Source organism: Rhinoraja longicauda, chromosome 32 (assembly GCF_053455715.1).
Source record: "Rhinoraja longicauda isolate Sanriku21f chromosome 32, sRhiLon1.1, whole genome shotgun sequence".
In the NCBI taxonomy this organism is placed as follows: Eukaryota; Metazoa; Chordata; class Chondrichthyes; order Rajiformes; family Arhynchobatidae; genus Rhinoraja; species Rhinoraja longicauda.
Genome location: NC_135984.1, coordinates 4585184 through 4612415, shown reverse-complemented (window position 1 = coordinate 4612415; position 27232 = coordinate 4585184). Strand labels below are relative to the sequence as shown.

Sequence of the window (27232 nt, the reverse complement as noted above, 5' to 3'; positions counted from 1 at the left end):
CTGATGATGCAGACATCAAGAACTTCAAAATTTTACCATTAGTCTTCATACATTTGATCCCGAGTCAATTTACATTACAGTGCAAACAAAGATGTGTCCAGTATTCAGGCCACGCTGGCAAACAAGAGGAGAAATGCATTTATAACATTAATAGCATCAGTGATCAAGAACACTAGTGCAGAGTTCCCTGAATAAATATGGTGCAATAAGTAGTACAACATCAATTAAATATAATACCTGAAGGCTGAGGGACTTGAATGATTTTGAGAGGCAGTGAAATTAACAGTTAATTATACACAGTGGGTCATTTTACTTGATTAGGTTTTGAATGAAATTTGAATATCAATCTAAATGCCAGTTGGAAGTGTAACCCAAAACATAATTTTTTGAAAATAGTTAAAATGCAGGAATAACCCAGATCCATACAATTTAACTTCTAAAGATTAACAAATATTATGTATATTTAATTAAATTCTGCTGAAAATGTTTAGTCATGCATCATAAACTGAAGCCTACTCTAACAGTAATTTCCTTATAACATTGTAACTTGTGGTTGCTTTATAACTGTAACTGCTGGGAACCCTTTCTTAATAAGACTATTGGCATGCTAGGCGAGGAACTTAAAAAACAAAAAAGGCAAAATTGATGCTAGCAAGGATATTTTGGCAACCGGTAATTTAAATCTGTAGAAATGGTATTTAACAAAGTCACAGATTTTAAAGAAGTTAGAATCAACTTATGAGTATTAAGCTCAACAATTTAAAGAACAGCCTGACATGTCAACACGTGTATCTCACCGAAACATTTTTAGCGTTAAACATTCCCCTCCAACTTGCCCCCTCCCCAGGATTATCATGCAAGTACATACAGAGGTTCACAAAGAGTTTGAAACTTTTGGATTTTCTCATAAATTTCATTGGAAGGGACTGACTCAATGCAGTCAAATCAAATTAAAGGAAATTGCTACTCAGTCACAGACGTCAGCAACTGTCCGCCACAATCCTTTAACTTTGCAGGTCAGGTACTGCAATAAAAAGGGGCAAAACTGAGGTGTATCAATGGATGGAAAAGAGGAAGAAAGGGAATATGGAATATGAAGACCTAAGATGGGGTGTAATGCAAAAAAACAAATTGCAATTTCAATTCACCACTTGCCAATATCAAAGTTCTGTGTAACTTTACAATATTAATTTGATACACCATTTCATAATACATCTTACACGCAAATAATTACAGGTGGAAACGGGCTGATGTTTTGCCAACAAACACAAAAATATACTATAAATACGTTACCAAACAGTGCAGTACTTCATAGTTCATTTGTTAACCCTGCTTACCATTTGGAGAACCACAATGATTTCATGAGCAAATTGTTTTTTATCCCATAAGTTATAATGGTACTTCCTTTTAAAATTGAAAAATTTGGCCGTAAATTTATAGAAAACAATAGTTAAGGATCAAAATTGGTTTTGAAAAGTATCATAAAAGTCAGCCATGTGGGAAATGTTTAGCGAAGTGCTAGAAAATGCATGGATTCTTATTCTTTTGCAGTTCAAACGGGATTCTTTTGGCAAACACCAGTGGGAACAATTTTTGTAAAAGGATATACCAAACCTCCAATGGACACTTAATTAAGATATTTGATTATTACACTGTAATCTACTTTTAAAAAAAATGTAATTATTCTATTTAATTGCAGTTATTTGAACTGTATGTCTGAGGTCATACTTGATTTTTCCATCTTTCTAAAACTCTCTACAAAATTACCATCTTTAGGTGCTTTATTAGCCCGTCATATCTTCGTGCAAAAGTAAATGTTAAATTGTACCCTTCCTGAGTGCAGTGAACACCGTCCATTCGTGGGAAACACCATATAATGTTACAGTTTCACATGTTTCAGTCTGAAGAAGGGTCTCGACCCGAAACGTCACCCATTCCTTCTCTCCTGAGATGCTGCCTGACCTGCTGAGTTACTCCAGCATTTTGTGAATAAATACCTTCGATTTGTACCAGCATCTGCAGTTATTTTCTTATACAGTTTCACATTACTCTTGCAATTTAATGCTTCCTTTTATAGGTCAGGGGCACAAGGATTAGGGGAGAAGAAAATTATTTGTTTAGTTTAAGTTTAAAGATACAATATAGAAACAGGCCACTTAGCCCACTGAGTCCACGCCAACCATCACCCGTTCACACTAGATTATGACATGCTTTTGTAGAAAGAATGATTTTAATTCATTTTGAACATTTTACAACCTCAGGACATTCGAAAACACCCAATGAAGAGGAATATTAGTCAGGAAGCAGGGCAATTCCCCGGTCTTCTTCAAAATAATTCTGTGGTACCTTCTTTAGCTTCACATTAGCATATACAGTTTTGGTTTAGCACCTCTTACAAAGTATAACAACTTTAAGAAAGTAACATTTCATCCTCATTGCACTGTAAAGGTCACCCTAGCTTTTATGCACAAGTCTTTTTTGTGCTTGAAATATTGAGATAGGTACATAAATATGCCGGAAATGAAGAAATGTGGATTGTTAATTGAAAGAAGGGAGTAGTTTAGTTTGGCATCATGGTGGCAGAGACAACTGGGCTGAAAAGCCTACTTCTACTGTGTACTGTTCGATGTTCTTGAGTAAAATTTGAATTCAATCTTCAACTCAGTAGTGAGAAAGGTATCAGGGGACATTTTACACAGTGGTCAGGAAAGTTAAAACTTGCCCCCAGTGTGTAAGACATAGAATTAGTGAATGGGTGATCAATGGTCAGCATGGACTCGGGGGCCTGAAGGCCCGTTTCCATACTATCGCTAAACCAAACTAAACCATTTAATAACAGTTTAAGTCCATTCTTTTCTCTTTTACCTTTCTAATTTAGATCACATTAAAAAGTATTTTTGTTAATTGCCTCAACCATTTTGGATAAGAAATTTCATCTGAATTTCCCATTAGATTTATAGTTAAGTTTTTTTTAATATGTGAAACATCAGTGTGTACTGAGTACATTCAAAGTTTACTCGTTTTCCTGTTTCTAGAATAACAGTCCCAGCTCATTCTCTGAGTTATGATTTTTGTAAATCTCTGCATATGAACAAAATTGCATCAAAAGTTAGTGAATCGCTATTTCTGTTGTTTTTCTCAATATTAAAAATTTAGAACAGGATCTATTTTTGAGCTGTGAACTGGTATGAATGTGTGCAGTTTTGGTCTCCAAATTTGAGGAAGGATATTCTTGCTATTGAGGGCGTGCAGCGTAGGTTTACTAGGTTAATTCCCGGAATGGCGGGACTATCATATGTTGAAAGACTGGTATGCGACTAGGCTTGCATACACTGGAATTTAGAAGGATGAGAGGAGATCTTATCGAAACGTATAAGATTATTAAGGGGTTGGACACGTTAGAGGCAGGAAACATGTTCCCAATGTTGGGGGAGTCCAGAACAAGGGGCCACAGTTTAAGAATAAGGGGTAGGCCATTTATCATATATCATATATATACAGCCGGAAACAGGCCTTTTCGGCCCAGAATTGAGATGAGGAAAAACTTTTTCAGTCAGAGAGTTGTGAATCTGTGGAATTCTCGGCCTCAGAAGGCAGTGGAGGCCAATTCTCTGAATGCATTCAAGAGAGAGCTGGATAGAGCTCTTAAGGATAGTGGAGTCAGGGGGTATGGGGAGAAAGCAGGAACGGGGTACTGATTGAGAATGATGAGCCATGATCACATTGAATGGCGGTGCTGGCTCGAAGGGCCGAATGGCCTTCTCCTGCACCTATTGTCTATTGTCTATTGAATTGTATAAATGCTATTAATGAATGATGATTGTAGCGTTGCAGGACTCATGATTTGTATGTTAATGCAGCAGTTTATCGAAGAAATCATTTACAAATCACTTGCAAGAACCACTACTACCTTAAATGTATCAATGTATCAAACCAATAATGATTAGAAGCACACAACCTTCTGGAAAAGCAATCTCATGTGTAGCAAGGAACTGCAGATGTTGGTTTAAACCGAAGATAGACACGAAATGCTAGAGTAACTCAGCGGGACAGGCAGCACCTCTGAAGAGAAGGAATGGGAGACTTTTCAGGTCGAGGGTCAAATTCGAAGAAGGGTCTCGACCCAAAACATCACACATTCCTTCTCTCCAGGGATGCTGCCTGACCTGCTGAGTTACACCAGCATTTTGTGTCCATCTTCGGAAAAGCAATCTCTTTCCAAATGTAGTCACATAGAAAAAATCTTTTAGAAAAGGATTTCACATTTTATAAACTAGAATGAAGAAATGGGCAGCACAGTGGCACTGCTGGTTGTCCTGGTACCTACACAGTTCCAGCAATCGGGATTTAATTCTGAACTACAGAAGAGTCTATTTGAGGTTTTATGCTCGCCCTTACTGAGAGTTTCTCCCAGATACTCTGACTTCCACATCCCAAAGGGCTGATTATTAGATTAATTAGCTACTGTAAATTACTGCTAATGTAGTGGTGGAATCAGGTGGTAATAATGGACGTGAAAAATAATAGGTTGTAGAGAATGGGAAGGGGAATGGATTTGCTCTGTTTGAATTTGATGCGATGTATGGCCTCCTCTGCCACAAGGAAATATGATCAAAGAAAATATATAATTTAGATTTAGATTTAGATCAGCGCGGAAACAGGCCCTTCGGCCCACCGAGTCCGCGCCGCCCAGCGGTCCCCGCACATTAACACTATCCTACACACACTAGGGACAATTTTTACATTTACCCAGTCAATTAACCTACATACCTGTACGTCTTTGGAGTGTGGGAGGAAACCGAAGATCTCGGAGAAAACCCACGCCGGTTACGGGGAGAACGTACAAACTCCGTACAGATGCCGCCCGTAGTCAGGATCGAACCTGAGCCTCCGGCGCTGCATTCGCTGTAAGGCAGCAACTCTACCGCTGCGCCACCGTGCCTGCCGCCCTTTTCTAGGACTTTTCTTCTCACTCAGCTATCTCATTTGAAAATTGGTGACATCTTTAGATTTCTCAGTTAAGAGTTACAAGGCTTTGTATTTGCAGACCCCACTTATAAAATTATTAAATTTCAGCTTAGTTAATTTTCTACAGGTGCTTTACCTTTACATCTGAGTAAATACCCCATAAGCATATCACAAATCTGACCCTATCATTGGAAGTGTACACATTGTCCAGGTAATATTCAGTAACAATTTTACTTGTTGATTTTTATCACTTTTTACTAACCCAAGTACGTTAATGCTAAATGCCACGTTCAAATTGATAATTAAAAATGGAAAATTTGTAGCAGAATTGTCCTCAACAGTGCATTTATAATTGGGTTATCAAATGAGTTGTCTTTTCATATTGTCACAAAATGTACTTACCTGAAAAAGTCTGGTGAAGATGTCAAATTCAAAAACCGAGATGAAGTCATTACAGGTCAGATCAATAGTAGATTTTAAGGCCATGGCCTCAAGACCCGAGGTGATTGGATGAACATCATGCAAGGCCTGTCGAAAAACCTTCCAGTGAATGATGGTCCTAGCACAGGGAGAAGACAGTCAGCATACAAATTGTAAAATACAACAGCATATAACATAGTAGGTTTCAGACAATTTTAGACAAGCATGACTTCATTCTGATGTTAACCATTGTAAAATTCAATAATTCTAACAGTCCTCTTTAGAGACACTATCAATCTACTTTATGATTAGCTTGGCAAATTATATTAAAAGTGCTTTATATCATTCATAAAGGTGCAGGTGATATTGTAATTATAGTTCTTTAATCTTCCAAGGATTACTCAGACTATAATGCCATAAAACTATAGATCGAAAGTGCACTTGCTAATAACGACTTCAGTAGAGACCAAGAAAACAAAATCCAAAAAAGGGAATTTGAGGGCAATAAAATGTATATTAACTTATCTCAAATTATATTCCACCCTCTGCAAGCAAGTCTTATACATTTTTAAACATTCGTGTGTACTACTTGCTGATCTCCTTTTTCTCCTTAAAAAGGAAAACCCTGACAGACATTTTTTAGAGTTTTACTGAAAAATCTGAATTTGTTGCACAAGAAAATTATTGATCAATATATAGACCTAAATTCCAGCCTGCATTAGAATTTGCCATAACATCTAAAATACAAATGAGTACAGATTAGGGAGAAGTACAAAGTTTTCCTTTCAAATAACAGAGTCCCATGTTAAATTAACCACAACAGGGTAATAACGGAAAAATTACAAATTGAACTTGGCACTTCCAGATTAAGAATAGAAAATTGTCATCGATTTACAGTTCCGACTGACTCATATCTAATGATGTCTGCTGGAAAAGCACATAGGTCTCCAGCAGGGTCAACTCAGATAGCCTCCATAGTCAGCTGACAGTCATTGACACATAGACTAACCCGAGAAAAATATTAGGATATAACCAAAAGACAAAAATGTTTGCTTTAACAATGGGAAAAAAAGGTCGTAATACTTCAAGTAAAGCTTTACCTGCATTAAAAATCAAATCAAATAAGAAGATATGTATGGCAATTAATTTGCTGAAGTTGACACTGTACATTATGGATTATCGCTAGGATTATCGCAAGAGATGAAAGGTATAAAACTGGTGCACGGTGCAACTTGGCTGCTGAGATGAAACCAGATGGCACAAAATTGTTCAAATCAACAGATCTGGCAGCTCAGAGTTCAAAATTTTAAATTGTTAATGCTTCAAACATGCCTAGCACTACAAGTAATATCAGGTACATCTGCTGCACACAAATTAACAATGTATTTTATAAATAAACATAGATGTGACAGGTGTGCTTTCTAAATTTTTACTTTCCTTCCCTATTCTACCCAAAAACTTCACATCTGTGCAACATTTCCCACTGCGTGTTGATATTATCATGAAACGTTTGAACTCTATCAGTCTGCATAGCAAGCAACATTACCACTGGTATGCTGATAAATGAACATTCTGTAGCCTTGCAAATTCATGACCACTTTACCTGGAATTCAAACATTCGGAGTCAATAATCATAGTACAGGCAGGTGAAACGTGGCTTGTCAAGTCCACACAGCTCGTTTGAATCCCTCTTTTGATTTATCCATGACTACCACAACATCAAAAACATTTGAAGTAATGAGATTCTATATAAATGTGATAATAGCATAACTAGTCTTCTCTGCAGCTTTTCTCATGGTCAACAAAAGCACCCATCTTCAACATCTCTTTAGTCTGCTAGCCGAGTGATACCACACAAGTATGGTTCCAGTCTTGTCCATGCAGTAACTCTTTTGGAATGGAATAGAATACTTTGGTAACTTTGGCCTTGCAAGAATATAGATCCAAATCAATACTACATCTGTCACCTATGCTACAGTCTTTAAAACAAGACAAAAAAACAACAACTATCTGGCCTCTATATTCTTTACTTTGGTGTGAAGGCTTCCAAGTTAGGTCAACCGGCTGCTCTTTCAGATCTGGTCCAACTGGTTGCAGTTCTCCCAGTGACTCTGCCATCTATATCAGCTTCACACAAAGCTTTTTTTTCATATAACCCATTCTGTATTTCTCACTTGGCTTTAGATATCGCTATACGTATACGACCTTTCTAAAGCAACACCCTCCCATGTAGTAGCTGCTCCTTGGGTTAGACGCTGGATTCCACAACTAATCTAGTCTCTCGTGGACATAATTTCTGCCGTCAAAATTGCAATTATTTGCTGCACTGCTGAACTATGTACGCCAAGGAACTTGAAGCGCTCTACCATCTCCACTTCAGCACCATTGATGATGAATGGGGAATGTACTCTACACCTCGTTTTCTGAAGTCACTAACTAGCTCCTTCATTTTGCTGACCTTGAGAGAGAGGTTGTTTTTGTCTATGTTGCTAAGCTCTCTACACAGTCTCATCATTGTTCGAGATCTGGTCCACTACATGGTGTTATCTTGCAACTTAAATGGAGTTGGAGCTGAATTTGGCCACACATTCAAGAGCATACTGGGGATATAGCAAGGAGCTAAGAACACATTGTTGCAGGGCACCTGTGTTAAGAATTATTGCGGAGCATTTTTTTTCCTTTTCCACACCAACCATAGTTTATGGGTCAGAATGTCAAAGATCTAGTGGCAATGTGGAGTGCTGACTCCTAGGTCCAAGTGTCAGTACCCAGATGATAAACTGGGCACTAATTTACTGACATTAAGCATCAAAGAAAATAAGAGTCAGCAAATGCAGTTTATTATAGAAAAAATATTATTCTCCAGAGTGTCAAACTGTTTGGCATCTTCTCACTATTAGAACTTCATAAACAAACAATGCCATTGTCTGTCACTGTAAAGTTCTACTTCATAAATACTCAAAATGAAGCCTCAAGCTGCTAAAGTAATATATTGTGTAAGGATAGTGAGTGGGAGTATGGATAGTTTGATGGATTAATGAATGTTTTGTGCTCTTAAATCCAGGAAGCAGCTTGTGCAAACTATTTAACAATTACTTCCAAACACCTCCAAAAAGGTACAGTAATGACATTTTCTGTTTTTTAGGGTGATGGCAGATTTCTTTAGTAATAACTTTTGCCAATTGGTGTAATTGCTATCTACATGCTCTTCACCATTTACATCAGATATGGGCTGCACAGTAACATTGCTAATATTCCAGCAACCCAAATTTTATCTTGCACATGGTCTTGTGAAAGTCTTTCATTCCACATTGTTTATCATTGCCTTTAGCACAGCATTTAAATATAATGAGGTTAAGATTGCAGTAAACATGCAGAAGGATAATACTGCAAAGGCAGTCCAATAGTCTTGCAGAGCTAGATACACCCAGGACTTTTAAGATGGCATCCATCTTTCCGATGCCTTGAATGTACCTGGATAGTAGAAAGTTACAATATTGGGCTTGGATAAACTCAGGCAAGGAAAAGATTGAATGGTAGTGTGGAGCGATTCTGATTTTGGTACAACTGAAAGACGATGGCTAGCCTGGTTGGATAATGGCTGCTGAAGCCTGATAGCAGTGAAGTGGGTACTCAAAACAAGCTAGGTAAAAGGTGATATGAATGCTTGCATGAAAAGAGGGGAATCGACATGAGCATATAGTTTGCAACGAGAGAAGAGTGTAGAAATATATAAAGTATTTTACGAGGAGACTGAAATGGTGAAAGGGCTAAGACAGAAAAGGCAGAATGTATTGGCATTGGGGGCATGGGCACAAACTAAAAAATGACAAAGAGCAGAAGTGTATAAAGTATATTTATAGATCGAGAGAAAAGAGGATGATGTTGAAATATGAAATTTAATTGTTTGAATAATACCCCAGTTTAACTGGAGAATGGACTACTACAGAAATCTCTAAAATTAAGCATGCTCACACCATCTCAGAATCTCTGGAGCTGAAAAAACAGGGAGCAAGGCCAAAGTACAGATGGTTATCATTGTGTTGCAACAGAGAGAGCAAGAATGAAATCTTTGGGGAAATAACTAGGATAAAAGTAAAGCAAAAACAAAGGGAAATCAACCTAATATTATACAAGGAAACCAAAAAATATAGTCACCAGTGTTCAAATAAATATTGGCAGTTATAGCACAGTGCAACAGCAACTTGTCTGCACAGACTATTCCTTTTATATAATTTATATTCCATCCAATGTGACATTGGATTCATCACATCAATAATAAGCAATAATGATAAATTGATTACAGCAAAACAGGGGGGCATGAAAAAGTTTTAAAAAATTCACTACACTGAAAATCACACCAAAATTAGGAACAAATTAAGTGACTTACTTTTCTCCATAAGCTTTCCTCCAGAAATCTGCCGCATCTGCTTTTGTGATCCTGAAAGTATCCCCCATGAATATGCCATTTTGGAATATAGCTTTCAGCTCTGCCAACATGTGACTGAATATCAATGACAGCTTTGTCAAATGTCGTCTGCAAAGAGAATAAATATCTCTAGGTAATGATGTTCGTAACAATTTTTTCTCATTAAGAATTAAAAACAGTTAATATGACAAACTGTTGTTCATATATAAACAAGTTATATTAGATCTTCCTTTTCACAATTTTCCTTCAGACAATAGTATGAATTTCTTATAAACTTATTAAGCAAATACATTTGATTATTCATTTCACACTGTGTCTCCCAACTTTTCATCGTTGTATATGCAGGATTCACGAACAGTTGGCAAAATCACATATCTTAGTCAATTTTAACCTCCCTAAAATTAGGTGCTGAAGCTATTTTTAGCATCCTGTAAACAACCCCACCCATCAAGCCCCACCCCCCAAGCCGCTAAGTTAGCTAACTCACCAGAAGCTGAATGTGTGTAGGAAGGAACTGCAGATGCTGGTTTAAACCTGTCTATCTACAAGCTGAATGTGTATTGTACTCGGGAACTTCCTTCACTATTCTGGGCCAACTCTAATTTGAGGCTGGTCGATAACAGGAACGAGTTAATGACAGGCCTTAAGAACCAAAGAGAAGAGAGGAAGGGAAGCGTTGTCAGCCCACAAAGCAGTTGTAAAGGCAGTTAATGAATGCAACCACAGTGGTTAATGAGAGGCAAGGACTAAGTTTCACATTATCAATTTTGAATGGTGACAAAAAATTGAAGTGTCAATTTTAATGTATTTCGATTTTCAACACATTTAGTGCTTTTGTTAAATTTGCAAACCTCTTCCTCTTTTCTCAACATGCCCCATGTAACACTGAAAGTAAGCACAAGTAAACCCATTCAGTTGTTTAGTGTCAGATCACCGCTTCTCAAGAAGTTATCACACATTCTCAAGAATTTAACACCCCTCCATAGCTGACAGGTTTTCTCTTCAATTATTCAAAACAAAGTCTACAGTCTTCAGTTTCTCTCTTTTAAAAAAAAAAGAAACATGATTCCTCTCTATATTTGTCCGAATCAATTGTAAATTTTATACGTTTTGTACATTGCAGAATTGATGAAAAGCAGAAAATAGTGGATAAACTAAGTAGATCAGATTGGATACTTGGAGTGACCTTTAGTGCTTCAGGTCAACATGAAGTTTTAACATTTTCTCTGTAAAATGTTTTATTTGTTGAGAATTTCTAGCAAATTCCTTTGCTTCAATTCAGACTTAGTGTTGTGATTTTATCCATGTACCATTATTCGCATTAAAACCACTGTTATAGCAACAGTTCAATAAAATTAGACCTTCACTACAATACTTAATTTAAGAAACTGAATTTTAAGCAAAATAAACATAATATACCAAGTTCGTATGACATATTGTGAAGTGCATATTGGAACCAGAAATAAACATTTGAAGCTCACTGAACAATCACAATCTATTCTCATTTTGCATAATGCAGATAAATTTCAGTTTGGCACTGACACGCAGCATAAAATGTCATAAAATGAGCCCTCAAAGAACAAACAGTGCATATTCAAGAAACTGACAAAAGCCAAACAATCCACAGTCCTGTCACATATCACTGAAAATGACTTGCATTGCTTTCTTCATATTATCATAGCACAAATAGAACAGTCAGAAGAAAGGCTTTAGATCACAGGAGACTGTACAGAATGCTATTCGTTTTTTTTTAAACGTGCTGCTCACAGTAGCATTTCTAATTTCTGTACGTATGCTGGTTATCTGCTTACAAGTAATTTCACCTCTTACAAGACTGATAAGGAGACTTCCAATTTTAGAGGCAACGGGTTGATATTGTGCTATTATATTCTTTTGTTTGCACAAAAGCTATTTCCGGCTATATACAAAAACAATGGTATTCCCAGAAGAATGGCGAAGAATTGGTAATTTCACTGTCAATCAGACCTAGTGACTGCACTGCTATGAATGAATGTTTGCTTTTATTCATGTATCAATTACGTTTAAGAAAGCCCAAAGAGGAGTTGAGTGACAGCTTGTATCAACTGTCCATCCACTAATGCGAGGACCAGTATATGAACAGTACAATATTGAACAACTTTGCGCAGTTTTGATAAAAAATATGGTTTTCCTCAAGAGATGACATTTAACTCAGCTGTAAATGAAAAGCAAAAATCTACAGATGCTGGATAGCTATTGAAGGATCTTCAATCTTAAACATTCATTGTTTCTCTTTTTCTGTTTTTAATTATGCTTTAATTCAGAATTTTCACTTTCAACATCCACTAAACTGTGATAATGAAGCCATCAATCCAACATTGTTAGCAACATGACTTTTAAATATTGTCGTAATAAACTTGACATTTATGCTGTAACAATTTAGAAGTGTTTCATGTAGATTAAAAAAAAACTCAAAATGTACTCTTGAATGGAATCTTCAATGTCCATCACTAGGATTAGCTCTGGAGCTCTATCATAGAGATCTGGTTAAATAAATACAAATTATACATGGCTAACCTTTTAATACCATATTGGGCCTGCTGCAATTTGACCACAAGTACTATTTCCCATGAGGCTGTGGAGCTGACTCAATGACATGTATTCCCACAAGTTTCAAGTTATTGCTAGATTCCGTTTCCAACCACTGTCCAGATTATTTGAACTATTCTATCAAAAAGAGAAGAAACTTGCCTCCAATCTCTATCTTATGCATCATACAATTTCCAATAGCATACTCAAAAAAGAATCTTAGTTCATTCGTCCGTGATACAGCACTGAAAAGTTCTCCTTAGTCCTCCCCAAAAAAGAAAACTTTATTTTGGTATTGACCTATGGATCCACCTACTTACTGAATATTATATTATCTGTAAATTTTGTATTAAATGATTAGCTATACTTTTCTTCTCCTATTTTCTCCTTGTGTATCATATTCCACCTTAAGACACAAGGAACTGCAGTTGCTGGAATCTTGAGCAAAAAACTCAGTGGGTCAGACATTCCACAACATCTGTGGAGTGAATGGACAATGTTTCTGTCTGACAGAAGGGTTGACCCAAAACATCATCTGTTCATTCCCTCCACAAACTTGCCCCTCAAATTCCTTTTAAATCTTTCTCTTCGCCTTAAACCTATGCCTACTAGTTTTAGAGTGCCCCCCCCCCCCTCCCCACCCCACATTGAGAAAAAGATAAGCCCCCTCCTAATTTTATAAACCACTAAGATCACCCCTAGGCCTTCTTCACTGCAGGGAATATAGTCCCAGCCAATCCAATCTCTCCTTTTAAACAAGCCTTTCATCCCAGCCAACATCTTTGTCAATCTTTTCACTAACTGTTCAACTTAAATCCCATCCTTCCTGTAGCATAAAAACAAGAGCTGCGCACAATTCACCAAGTGCAGTCTAATTTACCAACTGTAACATTCCATTCCAACTTTTCCACACAGTGCCACAGCCATTGAAGGCAAGCATGCCATGAGCTTTCGTCACCCTATGCCACCACTTCCAGGAAACTAGAGAAGACAATGTGGGGGAATCGCCATGAAGAACAATGGAGGGCTCGGTGTGGGGGGACCACCATGCAGAACAATGGCGTACCCGACGTGGGGGGACCATCGTGAGGGACGGTGGGAAAATAAAGGGGGATGGGGGAGGGTTTTTTTAGAATCCTCTGCCCAGGGGATAAGCCTGCTTGCATTTGTTTCTTCCAGTTAAGGCGCTGTGCGCATGGCAGCAAGCCAACAGTCGCTTGTCTTTTTCTTTTTTTCACTTTTAATTTAATTTTAATTTCAAATTTTTGTGTACCTTGTTATGACTGTTGACAGACCAATTTCCCTCTGAGGATGAATAAAGTTCTATCGTATCATATCGACCCCAAGATCTCTCCATTCTTCAACAATTGCCAAGGACCTGCCATTCAACGTGCATGTCCTGCCCTTGTTTTAACCTTCCAGAATACATCACTCCATACTTATTGGAGGCGAATTCCGTCTGCCATTTTGATGCCCATTTCCCCAGTTGATCAATATCTTGTAACCTTGGACTATTTCACTCTCCATTATGCCACCTTTGGTGGCATCTGCAAACCTAACTAATTGTGCTACCTACATTGTCATCCAAGCTCATTTAAGGCAAGCTATCTATTAGTCATGCATATGTCAACAAACGGATACATTTACCAAAGGAAGTTTAGAATTTCCCTTACTTTCTGGGTTTTCATGATAAACTTATTTTGAAATTCAGCCTGTCAAACAAAGATGGTCAACAAGGAAGCCAAAAATGTCCAAGCTACCCATCATGACTACCCACACAGGCATGCTAATGAGGATAACAAATTTGTGGCTTTGGGCAATTCAAATCTGGATAGGCAATTACCTTCACTAATTTACACCCGGTTTAAAGCACTTTTAACAAATTCTGATAAATTCTGATCAAAAAGCAATCTAATTTCAATAAGTAAACCAACATTCATTACTCTCAGTTAGCACAATGCAGAGTGTTTGCTGAAAATCTGAGTCCACATTGCTCTTAATCTGCAGACATATCCATATAAAATAAAAGTTGTTACAGATCAGGGAAAAGTTCCATATTCAGGTCTAGATCCGTGCTATATATTTGATCTCAACTATGATAACAGTAAAGAACAACAATTAGCTTTTGTGCTCCTTATTTCTCTGTGACACCTATACCTACACATAGCATGAGCTTCAGGTGAAAAATGGATTAGGTAACTTGGTTTTTACTAGTTTAAACAGAGCTGAAGGCATTTAACAACAGTTAATGGCTTCAGTGGATAGTATGATCAGAAATACACTTTTTTAGCTGAACTCCCTTTAGTGATTTCTTTCATAAGGGAACAGCACTACATATTGGGAATTTTATCACATAACATACAACGCTCTAGAAAACCCATATCAGTTTTAGAAAGAGAGCAGTATTATTCAAAGTACTATAAGCCGTATTTTTAAAAACATACAGACCACGTCACCCATTCTCAGTCTTTTTTCATTAGCCCCAATGCCCAATAGAGCTAGGCACACATTGAATAATCTGGATGTCTGAAGGATAATAAAATCACATTTCATTTTCAAATACAGAAAACATTTGCTGGAAGCTAACCATACAAGCCAACAACAGAGTGCAAAAGATGCAGAAAGCAGAATAGAGAAATATGCCTGGTTCAACGAGTGAGGAACACTATTTCAGCATTGCTTCTAAATAGCAGATGCATCCCTAAATCCCCAAGAGTGCTTCAGAAGTACTACAAAATAAAGTGCAAAAAAGTATGTTTACAGCTGTTTTATGATTAAAAACATGTGCATTGCAAGAGCTGGAGAGAAAATTCAGTACACAAAGTCCATAGGTTTATCACATCTTAATGTTAAAATGCACAATATGTATACCACATGCTTTATATTCCTTTTGTTATGTTCCCAGGGAATTGTAAATCAGGAATCTGAAGCCAAAAGACAACATTAAACCAATCACAATGAAGTCTTTTCATTATATGGAACAAAAGTAACTGACGTTGACAGAAAACATATTCACTCTCCTTCACAATTTCCTTCCTAGCTAGATTTTTTTCCAATTATTCTCCAGACATTGACGTAGCTGTCTATGTTAGTTCTTCATGTTCATCTCCAGTTGACTTGTTAGATAACCTACATTGGTTTGGAATTAGTTACATATATGCCAAACCTAAAGGATCTTAGTGAAACAGTTAGGAGGTCTGTCTGTCAGTTCTGGGTGTCTTGAGGAAGGAAATTGAACTACTAGTATTTTGTTTGCACGTGTACCATTATTTTTACAGCATGAACAACCACTAAATGACAGTGTGCAACGTCTAATCCTGGTTTTCAGCAATATAGCCACTCTCTCTGGTCCAGAAACATTTCTTCTTTACCCATGCAACAGATTCATGAATTCCTTTCTGCTGAAACTGTTCTATTTACGGTGGCCAGCACTCAATTACATTCTTTTCCCTCACTGAGTTCTGTGCCCTCCTGCAAACTCCAATACAGAAGCAGATGCTTTGCTCAGTAATTTCTGGGCCACGTCTAACTGATCAAATCAGTTCAGAGTTCAAAAGCGTTATTTATATTTTTTGGGATTAGCAAAGTTGAAAATATTTATATTATTCTGAGCACCCGATGAAAGGCTTATTAATCTCACATGAAAAGAGAAATCTCAAGAGTAATTTAGAACACTATTAAGGAAATGAAGGAAGATCCAATGGAAAGTAAATCACATTCTCTTTGGCAATTAAAAAACAAATATGCAATGCAATTTCACATGGGTAATTCTCCATGGAGGCAATGTTGCATTCAATGGGTCTTGAAAATTGTGTATAGCGAAGAACATGTGCTTCCGTTCAGGAAGCTAAAAAATAGCCAGCAAGAAAAATCCTAGACACTTGTGCACTTCATTCTAATAACTGAGCCTACATTTTCATAGCTGTAGCAGGAGCCTTCAAGACCTTGTTAGTTGGCATAGATGATATATGCTGGGAGTGAAGTTATCGCAGGTCAGTATATTAGCCTTATCTACCACTCCATCTATTTACTAACCATCACACAATTTTCACAGACCAAGGTTAAAATTAAAGTTATAACACAAAAATGATAAAGCTATAAAACAGTTATTTACTGAGCAATCCAGGAAATCTAGCAAAACATAGGCTAAAATCAATTTGGTTTATTTCAAATTGAATCACACTTCAACAGTATTTAAACGTCTAACTGGTCATGAACAAACTACTGTATAATTTAGTTGCTACTCATCATCCTAAAAATACTCAAATCTGTATGGATCCTTCTCGTGCTCCTTCCACTAAGTTCTTCATTTGCAACATGTGCTTAGCTGGGAGGTCAATGGAGTTTAGCTAATCTTCAAACTGTTTCTCAATGCAAGGCATGAATTTAATTCTCTGTTCGGTCAGTTGTAATAGGCCTCAGCAGCTAGAATTTATGTCGAAGTTTTTAACCCCAGGGCAAAGAATACGTGATCTTAAAGGACCTGCAGTTTGTTGCAATGTTATTCCCGTTATAATTCTAATGCCCAAAATGCAAAGAAACTAACACCACAATCAGAATGAATGGCACCGCCATCTAAGTATACATTAAATGCTGAACACGAACTTAACTCTTAACACTACAACATCTCCTTTTAATTCTACGCAGAGGTGAATATACCATAATTATTGAACTCCCTTCCCACCAAATAAATATTTCTTCCACTTTTGTATCCGATTTTGCTCCAACCCAAATAGAGATGATACGTCCTTAACATAATTAAAAACCTTTGCAGTGTTACTGACAAAAGATTAAAATGTCAAAGCAGAAAACCATCAGATTTCAGTCATGCAATGTTAGAAAGGACACAAAAAGCTGGAGTAACTCAGCAGGACAGGCAGTTTTAAAACAGCATCTGCAGTTCCTTCTTACACAAGTTAGTGAGAACATTTGACAAAGCGTGCTTCCCAATTGTGAGTAGGAAGTAAGAAGCGAATGGAGCCAAAAAAAAATTACAGGCCTGGTGAAATTCAGATAAATTAAAGATTATCAACAACTCTAATGTCATTCTCTTACCTAAAATAGAGTGTCATAGCAGTCTGTCTCCATCAACCTCAATCTGCTATATAAGTAGACCCCGACATTAGGAACTTTGTCAAAACACTGTCTCCAAACAAAAATGTTTGTATCGTCAAACATACTTTTCCTAACATTTGCAAATAGTGACCTGAAGAAATATCCTTCTCCAACAGATCCAGTACACAATTAGATTAGGTTTGTTAAATGCATTAATACATTTATTGGCCAAGTATGTGCATATACAAGGCATGCGCCTTGGTGCTCCACTCACAAATGACAACACAAACATACAGTTAACAATTAAGAAAAAGCATAAACACATCAAAACAATAAGGACACAACGCTACGGTCTAAACATGTGGGTGAAAATAAACCAGAGCTAAAAAGAGACTACAGACTTTGGTTATTGAGTAGAAATACACCTTGTGTAAAAAAGCTGTTTTTATGTCTGGCTGTGGCTGCTTTGACAGTCCAGGGTCGCCTTCCAAAGGGAAGTGCTTCAAAGATTTTGTGGCCAGGATGAGAAGGGTCAGAGATAATCTTGCCCACTCGCTTCCTGGCCCTTGCAGCGTACAGTTCGTCAATGGGGGGGGAAGGTTGCAGCCAACAACCTTCTCAGCTGAGCGAACGATCCATTGCAGCCTCCGGATGTCGTGCTTGGTGGCTGAGCCAAACCAGTCCATGATGGAGAAGGTGAGGACAGACTCGATGATAGCAGTATCAACATGCATCTTAAATGCAAAGTTCTAAAACTGCAAAGAGATATTTCACCAAATACTACAAAAATATGCCACATATTTTTAATGCCAAAAATATACTACACGTTTCAGAAAAAAAGTCAGAATTAGTTTACCACAATAAATTGCATATTAATGAAAATACTTCAGTTGAAATAGTTTAGGCTCCACATGTGAATATAAAATCATTCTCAACTAATGTCCTTGAGAACTAGGGAGAAAATAATAGAAAGAGCAACCAGTGAGGTACAGTATTATTGCTTTCCAAAAAAAGTAACAAATTCTTCAGAAAATCGTGCATATATTTTTATGTTTCACATGTTCACCTCGGAAATCACTATTCAAAGCAAGCCTGTAGTCAATTCCCAAGTTGAATGACTCAGTATAAAAAGCTCCCTTTTCCAGCACTGCTCTAGCTTTCCTTGATTAAAAGGGGACAGCTAGATTAGATGTTCATTTCTACCTGTGTTGAATTGGTCTACACCAGGGGTGACAAACTACTGGCCCGTGGGCCAGAAGGGGTATAATCTGGCCCGCGGGATGATTTTTGGGGAAAAAAGTATATTCGCGACCATTTATTATGTATCTGTACGGCAGCCGCCGGCCCCTCTCTCCCTCTCGCGCCGCGCTCACTCTCTCCCGGGACAGGCCATGTGGTGACGCGGGCGGGAAGGGGCCAGTGCTGGGGAATTTGGGGAGTCTCAGGAAGTGCCTGGGCTGCCGCCACAGAGACCGCCACCATGTACCTGAGACTCAGGTGAGTACGTGGATAGAGGCTGGTGGGAAATTGCCGCACTGCGAATGGGGCCGCAGCCAGCAATCCAAAATCTGAGCTGCTCTCCAGGGTGGGGGCTCTGGGTTTGGGTTGTTAGGAGGAATGTGAAGACGTGCTGGTAGTTATGCGGGAATAGGGAAGAGAAGGGAGAAGGTGGTGGTAAAGGAAAGGGAGGGGGAGCAGATGATTAAAGGGAGAGTTTTTAGAGATGAGGAAGGGAAGAGAGGGTGTCGAGGGAGGGGAATGGGGAAGTAGGTGGTAAAGAAAGGAAGTAGGGAGGGAGGGGGTGAGGAAGGGAGCAAATGAGAGAAGAAATGGTGTTTAGGGATGAGGGAACGGAGAGGATTTAGGGACGAGGAAAGGAAAGAGAGTATGAAGTAAGGGAGGGAAGTGGGGGAGTAGTTGGACGGAAGGAAGTGGGGATGAGAGAAGGGATAGGCTGAGGAAAGAGAGAGGGCAGGTGAGAGAGAAGGTGAGGGTAGAGAAAGACATGAGAGGTGAGGGGAGAGGATGTGAGGGGAAAGAAGAAAGATATAAGGAGAAGGATGGGGAGCGGGACCTTCAGGTGCGATGATGGACAGACCATCTTTCACCATGCCAGGTAGCTGCTGTTTGGCTGTTCACCACCCAGCCCACCCATTGTGGGCAAAGCATAAACACTGTAGGAAGACTATAAGACAGGGGAACAGAATTAGGCCATTTAACCCATCAAGTCTACTTTGCCATTCAACCATGGCTAATCTATTTTCTCTCTCAACCACGTTCTATTGTCTTCTTTCTCCCTGTAACCTAATCAAGACCTATCAATCTCTGCCTCAAAAATACCCAACGTCTTGGCCTCCACCGCTGTCAGTAGCAATGAATTCCACAGATTCATCATCCATTCCTCATCTCCATTTTGAATGTATGACCTTTTATTCTGATGCTGTGACCTCTGGTCCTAGACTCTCCTATTGCTGGGAACATTATTTCCACATCCACTCTATCTAGGGCCTAGATACCAATCATAAAAGTAATGCTTGCTTGGCAATCTTCTTCATAAAAAACAAAATTCATAAAGTGAAACATTTTGTAGTTATAGTAGAGACTGACACGAGAGCAGGTTGAAAAAACGAAGGCAACGAAAGCTGTGGGAGCAGGAGCGCGTGCGCAACTGATCCGGCCCGCACGAAGTCTCATTTTGCCCATTCTGGCCCGTGACCTAAAATGAGTTTGACACGCCTGGTCTACACTCTAGAACAAAACATGATACATTATTTTTTAGGCTGCAGGAGCATCACTGGCAACATTTATTGCCCATTACTAATTATCTGCAAGGTAGATTTGAAACACTGAAGCGCTTCTGAACATATTTCCCCAACATATGCTATTATGTGAAGGTTTAAATCCATCAACGAGGAAGGCATGCAATATATACTGACTATACAATAGTTAACTTTAATAAATGGTGAACATTGCAGCTGTGATGTAATGGCGGTGATTGGAATGAATATTTAGGGAGTTGTTTGGGGTACCAATCAAGCAGGCTGGCAGGCGGCATGGTGTTAGGTTTTCTTAATGTTATTGGTCCAGTACTCATGCAAATGGACAATATGTCATCATGTTCTTGATGTAGATAATGGAAAGGCTCAGGAGAGTTGCTTGCTGCTGGAACCTTAGACTCAGACAGTACTTTAGTCACACAGGCAACTGCATGGCATTTAAGGAAATTGCAGTTCCAAAATCATCATTCTGCAGGGAAAGCACCACCACACATGTTCAAACTATGTGTATCAAGCAGAACCTTTGAATTTGGTCAATAATCGGTTTAATTTTGTCTTTGAGGAACTAAATCCAAGATGTGAGTGCTACATAACTTTAAAAAAAAGGGAACTCCACATTCACCCAGAGTTTGCTATATAATCTTCTCAGCTCTATGGTTCAGACTTTATACTAAACTATTTACTACTTTGGTTGCTTTCATTTAAAAACAATTAAAAGGTCTTGGTCCAGAGTGGCTACATTTGAAGTAAATTGTAATGACATCTGAAAGAACTGACAAAGCTGTGCTTTGTCCACTGCACTGTTCAGAAACGCTGTTGCAAGAAACTCATTCAGCATGAGAACTAGAAATTTACTTGGGGTGAATCAAAACACAGCCAGACTGAACCCAATAAACATGAGTACTTATTTTTTTTTTCTCCGTACCCATCACTGCATTTATAATCTCAATTGAGCTGTCCAATTACAAGATATCAAATAAATGCACAAAAAACACACTAATTTCTGGTTTTGCTTTCATGCTAATGAAATTATCCCCTTCGGCATAGGCATTGAACTTGGCTGGCACAGTATAGCCAAACTCAAAGCCAAAATGTTTTATCACGATATAAAGTTGACCCTAACAGACAGATAACTCTCATTCGGCAAAGGTTAGGTAGCAGGCTACAATATCAAAGAAAATACGAGAAATACTCAGGTGAGGTTGTATCAATGACAAGAGAAATAGATCTAATGTTTCAGGCTGAAAACACATCATCAGAACTTTTCTGGTTCTCATATTTCAGCACAAAATATTAACTCTCGTTTCTCCTTCCACTTATGCTATCTGACCTGCTGGACTGGACTGGTTGGGCGGTAGAAAAGAGGCAAATGTTAATTAACACATTTGTGGAAGGAAAAAAAAAAGGCAAAATGGTGGTCGTGATGGTGAAATTAGCTGTTTTTGACAAGGAACAAAAGATAAGGACAGAAGAGTCAAGCTGGAACGGAGTAAAATACCAGTTCAACTACAATTAGAGTCCTGTGCATGATTCTGGCCACCATGGACGTGAAAGGATCAGAGATCAAGACTAGATTTAAGAATAGAAGGAAAGTTGAAATATGGTCATAAAAAGAATGTGGGGTGTGGAATGTGGTGCCTGAAATGATGAAGATTAAAAAAATAAATACATCTTTACACATTAGAGTTAACAGATGAGATACAGAAAGAGATTACCAAGATCAAAGAATGTGAACAGATCGGCGTTTTTTTTCCACAAAGAAGCTGATAGAAGATTTAATTCAGATGTTTTAATTTAAGAGACAGGGTGAACTGAAAGACTCAATTACAGGCAGCAGAGAACAAAACTGGATTTATGAATGATGGAATCTAGAAGGTACCAACTGAAAAGATGAAGATGACAGAAAATTAAAAAATGGTTACATATATTAAAATATATTATCATATACAAGTCCTAAAAGACTAAAGTCAGGATTGTCCATAAACATCCATCAGTTCCTCTTTTCCAAACATTATCAGTTTTAAATAAATTAGTTGCTGACAACTAACCACGAGTCCACGGTGACCATTGTTCACCCATTCACATCAGTTCTACGTTATCCCACTTTCTCATCCACTCTCTGTCTTTGGGATGTGGGTGAAAACCGGAGCACATAGAGGAAACCCACACAGTCACAGGAAGAACGTGCAAACACTGCACAGACAGCATCTGAGGTCTGGATCAAACCAAGTTCTCTGGCACTGTGAGGCAACAGCTCTACCAGCTGTGCCACAGTGCTGCCCACTTTAAAAAAAACACATTTAAAAAAAAAAAAATTTTGAAATGAAGACAGAAGATTAAACCAAAACAATAACTAATGTAACTAACTCCCTTCGGATCATAATGTGACCTAGGGATGCAAGTCATTTCTCACGAATTTTACATCCTACTCCCTCAGTAATCCATCACCAAAATCTGCCAATGGAACTCAATGCAACCTCCAAAAACATCTCATCTTTATATTAGCTTTTCTGAAAGTTTTCTGGACTTAATACATTTAGGAAATTTAGATCTTTTGCCGCTCTATTCGCTCAAAACAGCTGACATGGATAATGGAAGATGACTGAACTTAAAAATTGTAAATGTGAACACCACAAGATCTGCCACAATCTTCCACACAACGAGGTAAATTTCCCAAGCACTTCAATTTTGGGACACAGTCAACATAATCTGAAGTATGCAGAAGAGGACAAGAAACATTATATCTGTTTGCATTGCCTGTATCAAAATGCAAACCAGGAAGTAATTTAACTGTACAAGGAAGTTCTCAGCATTTCCTCCAACTGCAAATGAGCTCAAGCACCTGCTTGCCCGCACTAGCATTAGGTTCACTGGTAATGCAGACAAACCACATTATGGTTTCTTCAATTAAAACTATAATTCATAGCTGCTGCAGAAAACAAGCCTAAACAGGTGGATATAGTGTGGTAGCTGCTGTTTTATAAATACAAGAACATGTAGTTTTCATGAAAAGATTTACCTAAGAAATCATTTCTACTGTACTGCCTACAGAATACTTTAGTTTACAGATTAACTGGGGCAAACTTTAATTAGGTGTATAAGAATCCCGTTATTAAATTAGGGGGATTACCTTTAACAAATATCTACTAATGGTGCTTGTTTAAATTGCTATGAAGAAATTCTTGCTAAGTACATCTTGAACTCAAATTATCTCTAAATAATACATACGAAATAAAACATAAGAATGAGTTTTGAGCTAAAAGGGAATGAGATTAAGGAGTTTGGAGCATGGTAATGAGGAACGTGTATTGATATTTTTTAATTAAAGACAAATTTATGAAGGTAGCTCCAATAAAAAGAAATGCAAAAGAGCACTATTGCCAACTATATAAAACAATGGATTTTTTTTGTGGAATATGAGAAACAGCAGTAGAAAAGAGGGTGGACACAAAATGCTGGAGCAACCCAGTGGGACAGGCAGCATCTCTGGAGAGAAGGAATGGGTGATGTTTCGGGTCGAGACTCTTCTTCAGACTGATCAGTAGAAAAGAGGGTTTAGTTTAATTTATAGTTAAGTCAAAGCCAACAAATATGGATATTAACCAATTGCTTTCGACTTTTCTTTTAAAAAAGGTGGTGAGAAATATATCAGCCCAAAAGCCTGGTTTGGAAACCAGTTACAATCATGCAAGTAAGGGAAGTTATACGATAATTTAAGTTCAGAGTAAATTTTCTCTCAAATTTTGCAACTGTGATCATATCATATCATCATATATATACAGCCGGAAACAGGCCTTTTCGGCCCTCCAAGTCCGTGCCGCCCAGCGATCCCCGTACATTAACACTATCCTACACCCACTAGGGACAATTTTTACATTTTACATTTACCCAGCCAATTAACCTACATACCTGTACGTCTTTGGAGTGTGGGAGGAAACCGAAGATCTCGGAGAAAACCCACGCAGGTCACGGGGAGAACGTACAAACTCCTTACAGTGCAGCACCCGTAGTCAGGACCGAACCTGAGTCTCCGGCGCTGATGTAGCAGGAGTTATGTGAAGATGGGTTCAGGTACAATGAGACAATTCATCCTTTTCTTCAATTATTTCAATTGGTTCCTTAAATAGATGAATTCCAGTTTCAGCGTGAACCTCTGCTGGATCTTAAATTCCTCCATATCCTTCCCCACTATCATCCATGGCTAACCTTCTCCAGTCCTATATATGTTTGACAAATTGTGTCCAAAAATTTAATCACCTCACAGCGACCAAACTTTTAGTTACCAAAATTCTAAACAAAGGAAATTACCCTCCTGAACCGTTCTTCCTCCTATAAAATGCATCACTAAGCATTTGATAAATGAGTGGAATCCTGGAGTCTAAAAGCACAGAAATAGCATTTATGGGCACAGTTGACGCATGCCATTGAGTTCCATTTATGAAAATAAAAAACAACTGCAGGATCTGGAAATCCGAAATAAAAATTATGCTGGAAAAACTCAACTAGCCAGGCGGCATCTGTAAATAAAGAAACGGGCACCACTTCGGTCTGGGAATCTGTATTTAATCAAGTTATATCGAACATCCCCAATCAAATATTCTATGCCATGTATTAATGAAGCCAAGTATCTTCTATGCCATCGTCACCACTATCTAGTTTATCATACCTCTAATATTCATATCCAACTATTAGGGTCCAAGTATCAATCCCAGAGGTACAAAAGCGATCCCAGTCTTCCAATTGCTAAAACAATCTCCTTAACCCACTACTCTTAATATCAGACCAATTTTGACTTTGATTTGCCAAAGTGCCTTGAATTGCATGCCTCGTTAAAGGCATTACTTAAGTTCGCATGGATAGAACATAGAATAGTACAGCACAGGAACAGGGACTTCAGCCCACAATGCCTGTATTTTTGCATTATCATGGACTAGTTTACTTACATTGACTGATAATATGTTAGACATATTTTGGGGCTGGTGTTGCATGTAATATGCCTGTAAAACCACAAAGAAGAATTCCATTGTTCATGATCATAGACAATAGACAATAGGTGCAGGAGTAGGCCATTCAGCCCTTCGAGCCAGCACCGCCATTCAATGCGATCATGGCTGATCACTCTCAATCAGTACCCCGTTCCTGCCTTCTCCCCATACCCCCTCACTCCGCTATCCTTAAGAGCTCTATCCAGCTCTCTCTTGAAAGCATCCAACGAACTGGCCTCCACTGCCTTCTGAGGCAGAGAATTCCACACCTTCACCACTCTCTGACTGAAAAAGTTCTTCCTCATCTCCGTTCTAAATGGCCTACCCCTTATTCTTAAACTGTGGCCCCTTGTTCTGGACTCCCCCAACATTGGGAACATGTTTCCTGCCTCTAATGTGTCCAATCCCCTAATTATCTTATATGTTTCAATAAGATCCCCCCTCATCCTTCTAAATTCCAGTGTATACAAGCCTAATTGCTCCAGCCTTTCAACATACGACAGTCCCGCCATTCCGGGAATTAACCTAGTGAACCTACGCTGCACGCCCTCAATAGCAAGAATATCCTTCCTCAAATTTGGAGACCAAAACTGCACACAGTACTCCAGGTGTGGTCTCACCAGGGCCCGGTACAACTGTAGAAGGACCTCTTTGCTCCTATACTCAACTCCTCTTGTTATGAAGGCCAACATTCCATTGGCTTTCTTCACTGCCTGCTGTACCTGCATGCTTCCTTTCAGTGACTGATGCACTAGGACACCCAGATCTCGTTGAACATCCCCTCTTCCTAACTTGACACCATTCAGATAATAATCTGCCTTTCTATTCTTACTTCCAAAGTGAATAACCTCACACTTATCTACATTAAACTGCATCTGCCATGTATCCGCCCACTCACACAACCTGTCCAAGTCACCCTGCAGCCTTATTGCATCTTCCTCACAATTCACACTACCCCCCAGCTTAGTATCATCTGCAAATTTGCTAATGGTACTTTTAATCCCTTCATCTAAGTCATTAATGTATATCGTAAATAGCTGGGGTCCCAGCACCGAACCTTGCGGTACCCCACTGGTCACTGCCTGCCATTCCAAAAGGGACCCATTTATCCCCACTCTTTGCTTTCTGTCTGTCAACCAATTTTCTATCCATGTCAGTACCCTACCCCCAATACCATGTGCTCTAATTTTGCCCACTAATCTCCTATGTGGGACCATGTCGAAGGCTTTCTGAAAGTCGAGGTACACCACATCCACTGACTCTCCCCTGTCAATTTTCCTAGTTTTCCCAGTCAATTTGTAGCCGCTGCACAAGACAAATAAATACTCTTGATAATTACTTAGCTCATCCAAGCTGCCCTTGGATAAAGGTATAACATTTACTGTTCTCTAGTCACCCGTCACCTTACCTACAGCCATCAATGATGCAAAAAATCTTGAAAGGACCCAATCACCTTTCTTACAGCTTTGAATACATTTCATTGTGCCTTACAGATTTAGCCGGTTTTACGCCCACTAAAATATCTAATAACACTTTAATGATTAGTTCTAGAATTTCATTATCCACCTTTCCAAAATCTTCAATTACAACAGGAGGGATACAATGCAAATGCTGTGAAATGTAGAGCTATAAAGAATGCACGCTGAAAGTCAAAGTCATTATTATAGATGCTTGATCTACTGCAGTCACTCCTGATACGAACACTAAACACACATGTTGCAGCTCCTGTGGTTGCAAAAGAGAGCAGTCAGAAATTGGGAATGGTTAGTGGAATTGGGAATGGTTAGTGGAATTGGGAATGGTTAGTGGAATTGGAAATGGTTAGTGGAATTGGAAATGGTTAGTGGAATTGGAAATGGTTTGTGGAATTGGAAGAGCAGACCAGTCACAAAAGGAGCAGAAGAGTCTCGACCTGAAACGTCACCCATTCCTTCTCTCCAGAGATGCTGCCTGTCCCGCTGAATTACTCCAGCTTTTTGTATCTATCTTCAGATCATCTTCTGTGCCAGTGGAATGTTGAAGGGGGGGGG

At 38.6% G+C, this 27232-nt stretch overlaps 1 protein-coding gene across 2 annotated transcripts in view; it reads right to left on the bottom strand.

The window, feature by feature from the left end:
* cbl (Cbl proto-oncogene, E3 ubiquitin protein ligase) overlaps positions 1-27232 on the bottom strand; it is a 97334-nt gene that overhangs the window by 45686 nt on the left and 24416 nt on the right. For both annotated transcript variants that reach the window (XM_078426823.1, XM_078426824.1), the window contains exons 3-4: positions 9779-9925; positions 5371-5527 (exon numbers count right to left, since the gene is read on the bottom strand). In XM_078426823.1, the coding sequence (XP_078282949.1) occupies positions 5371-5527; positions 9779-9925 (304 nt within the window). The remainder of the gene's footprint in view (positions 1-5370; positions 5528-9778; positions 9926-27232) is intronic.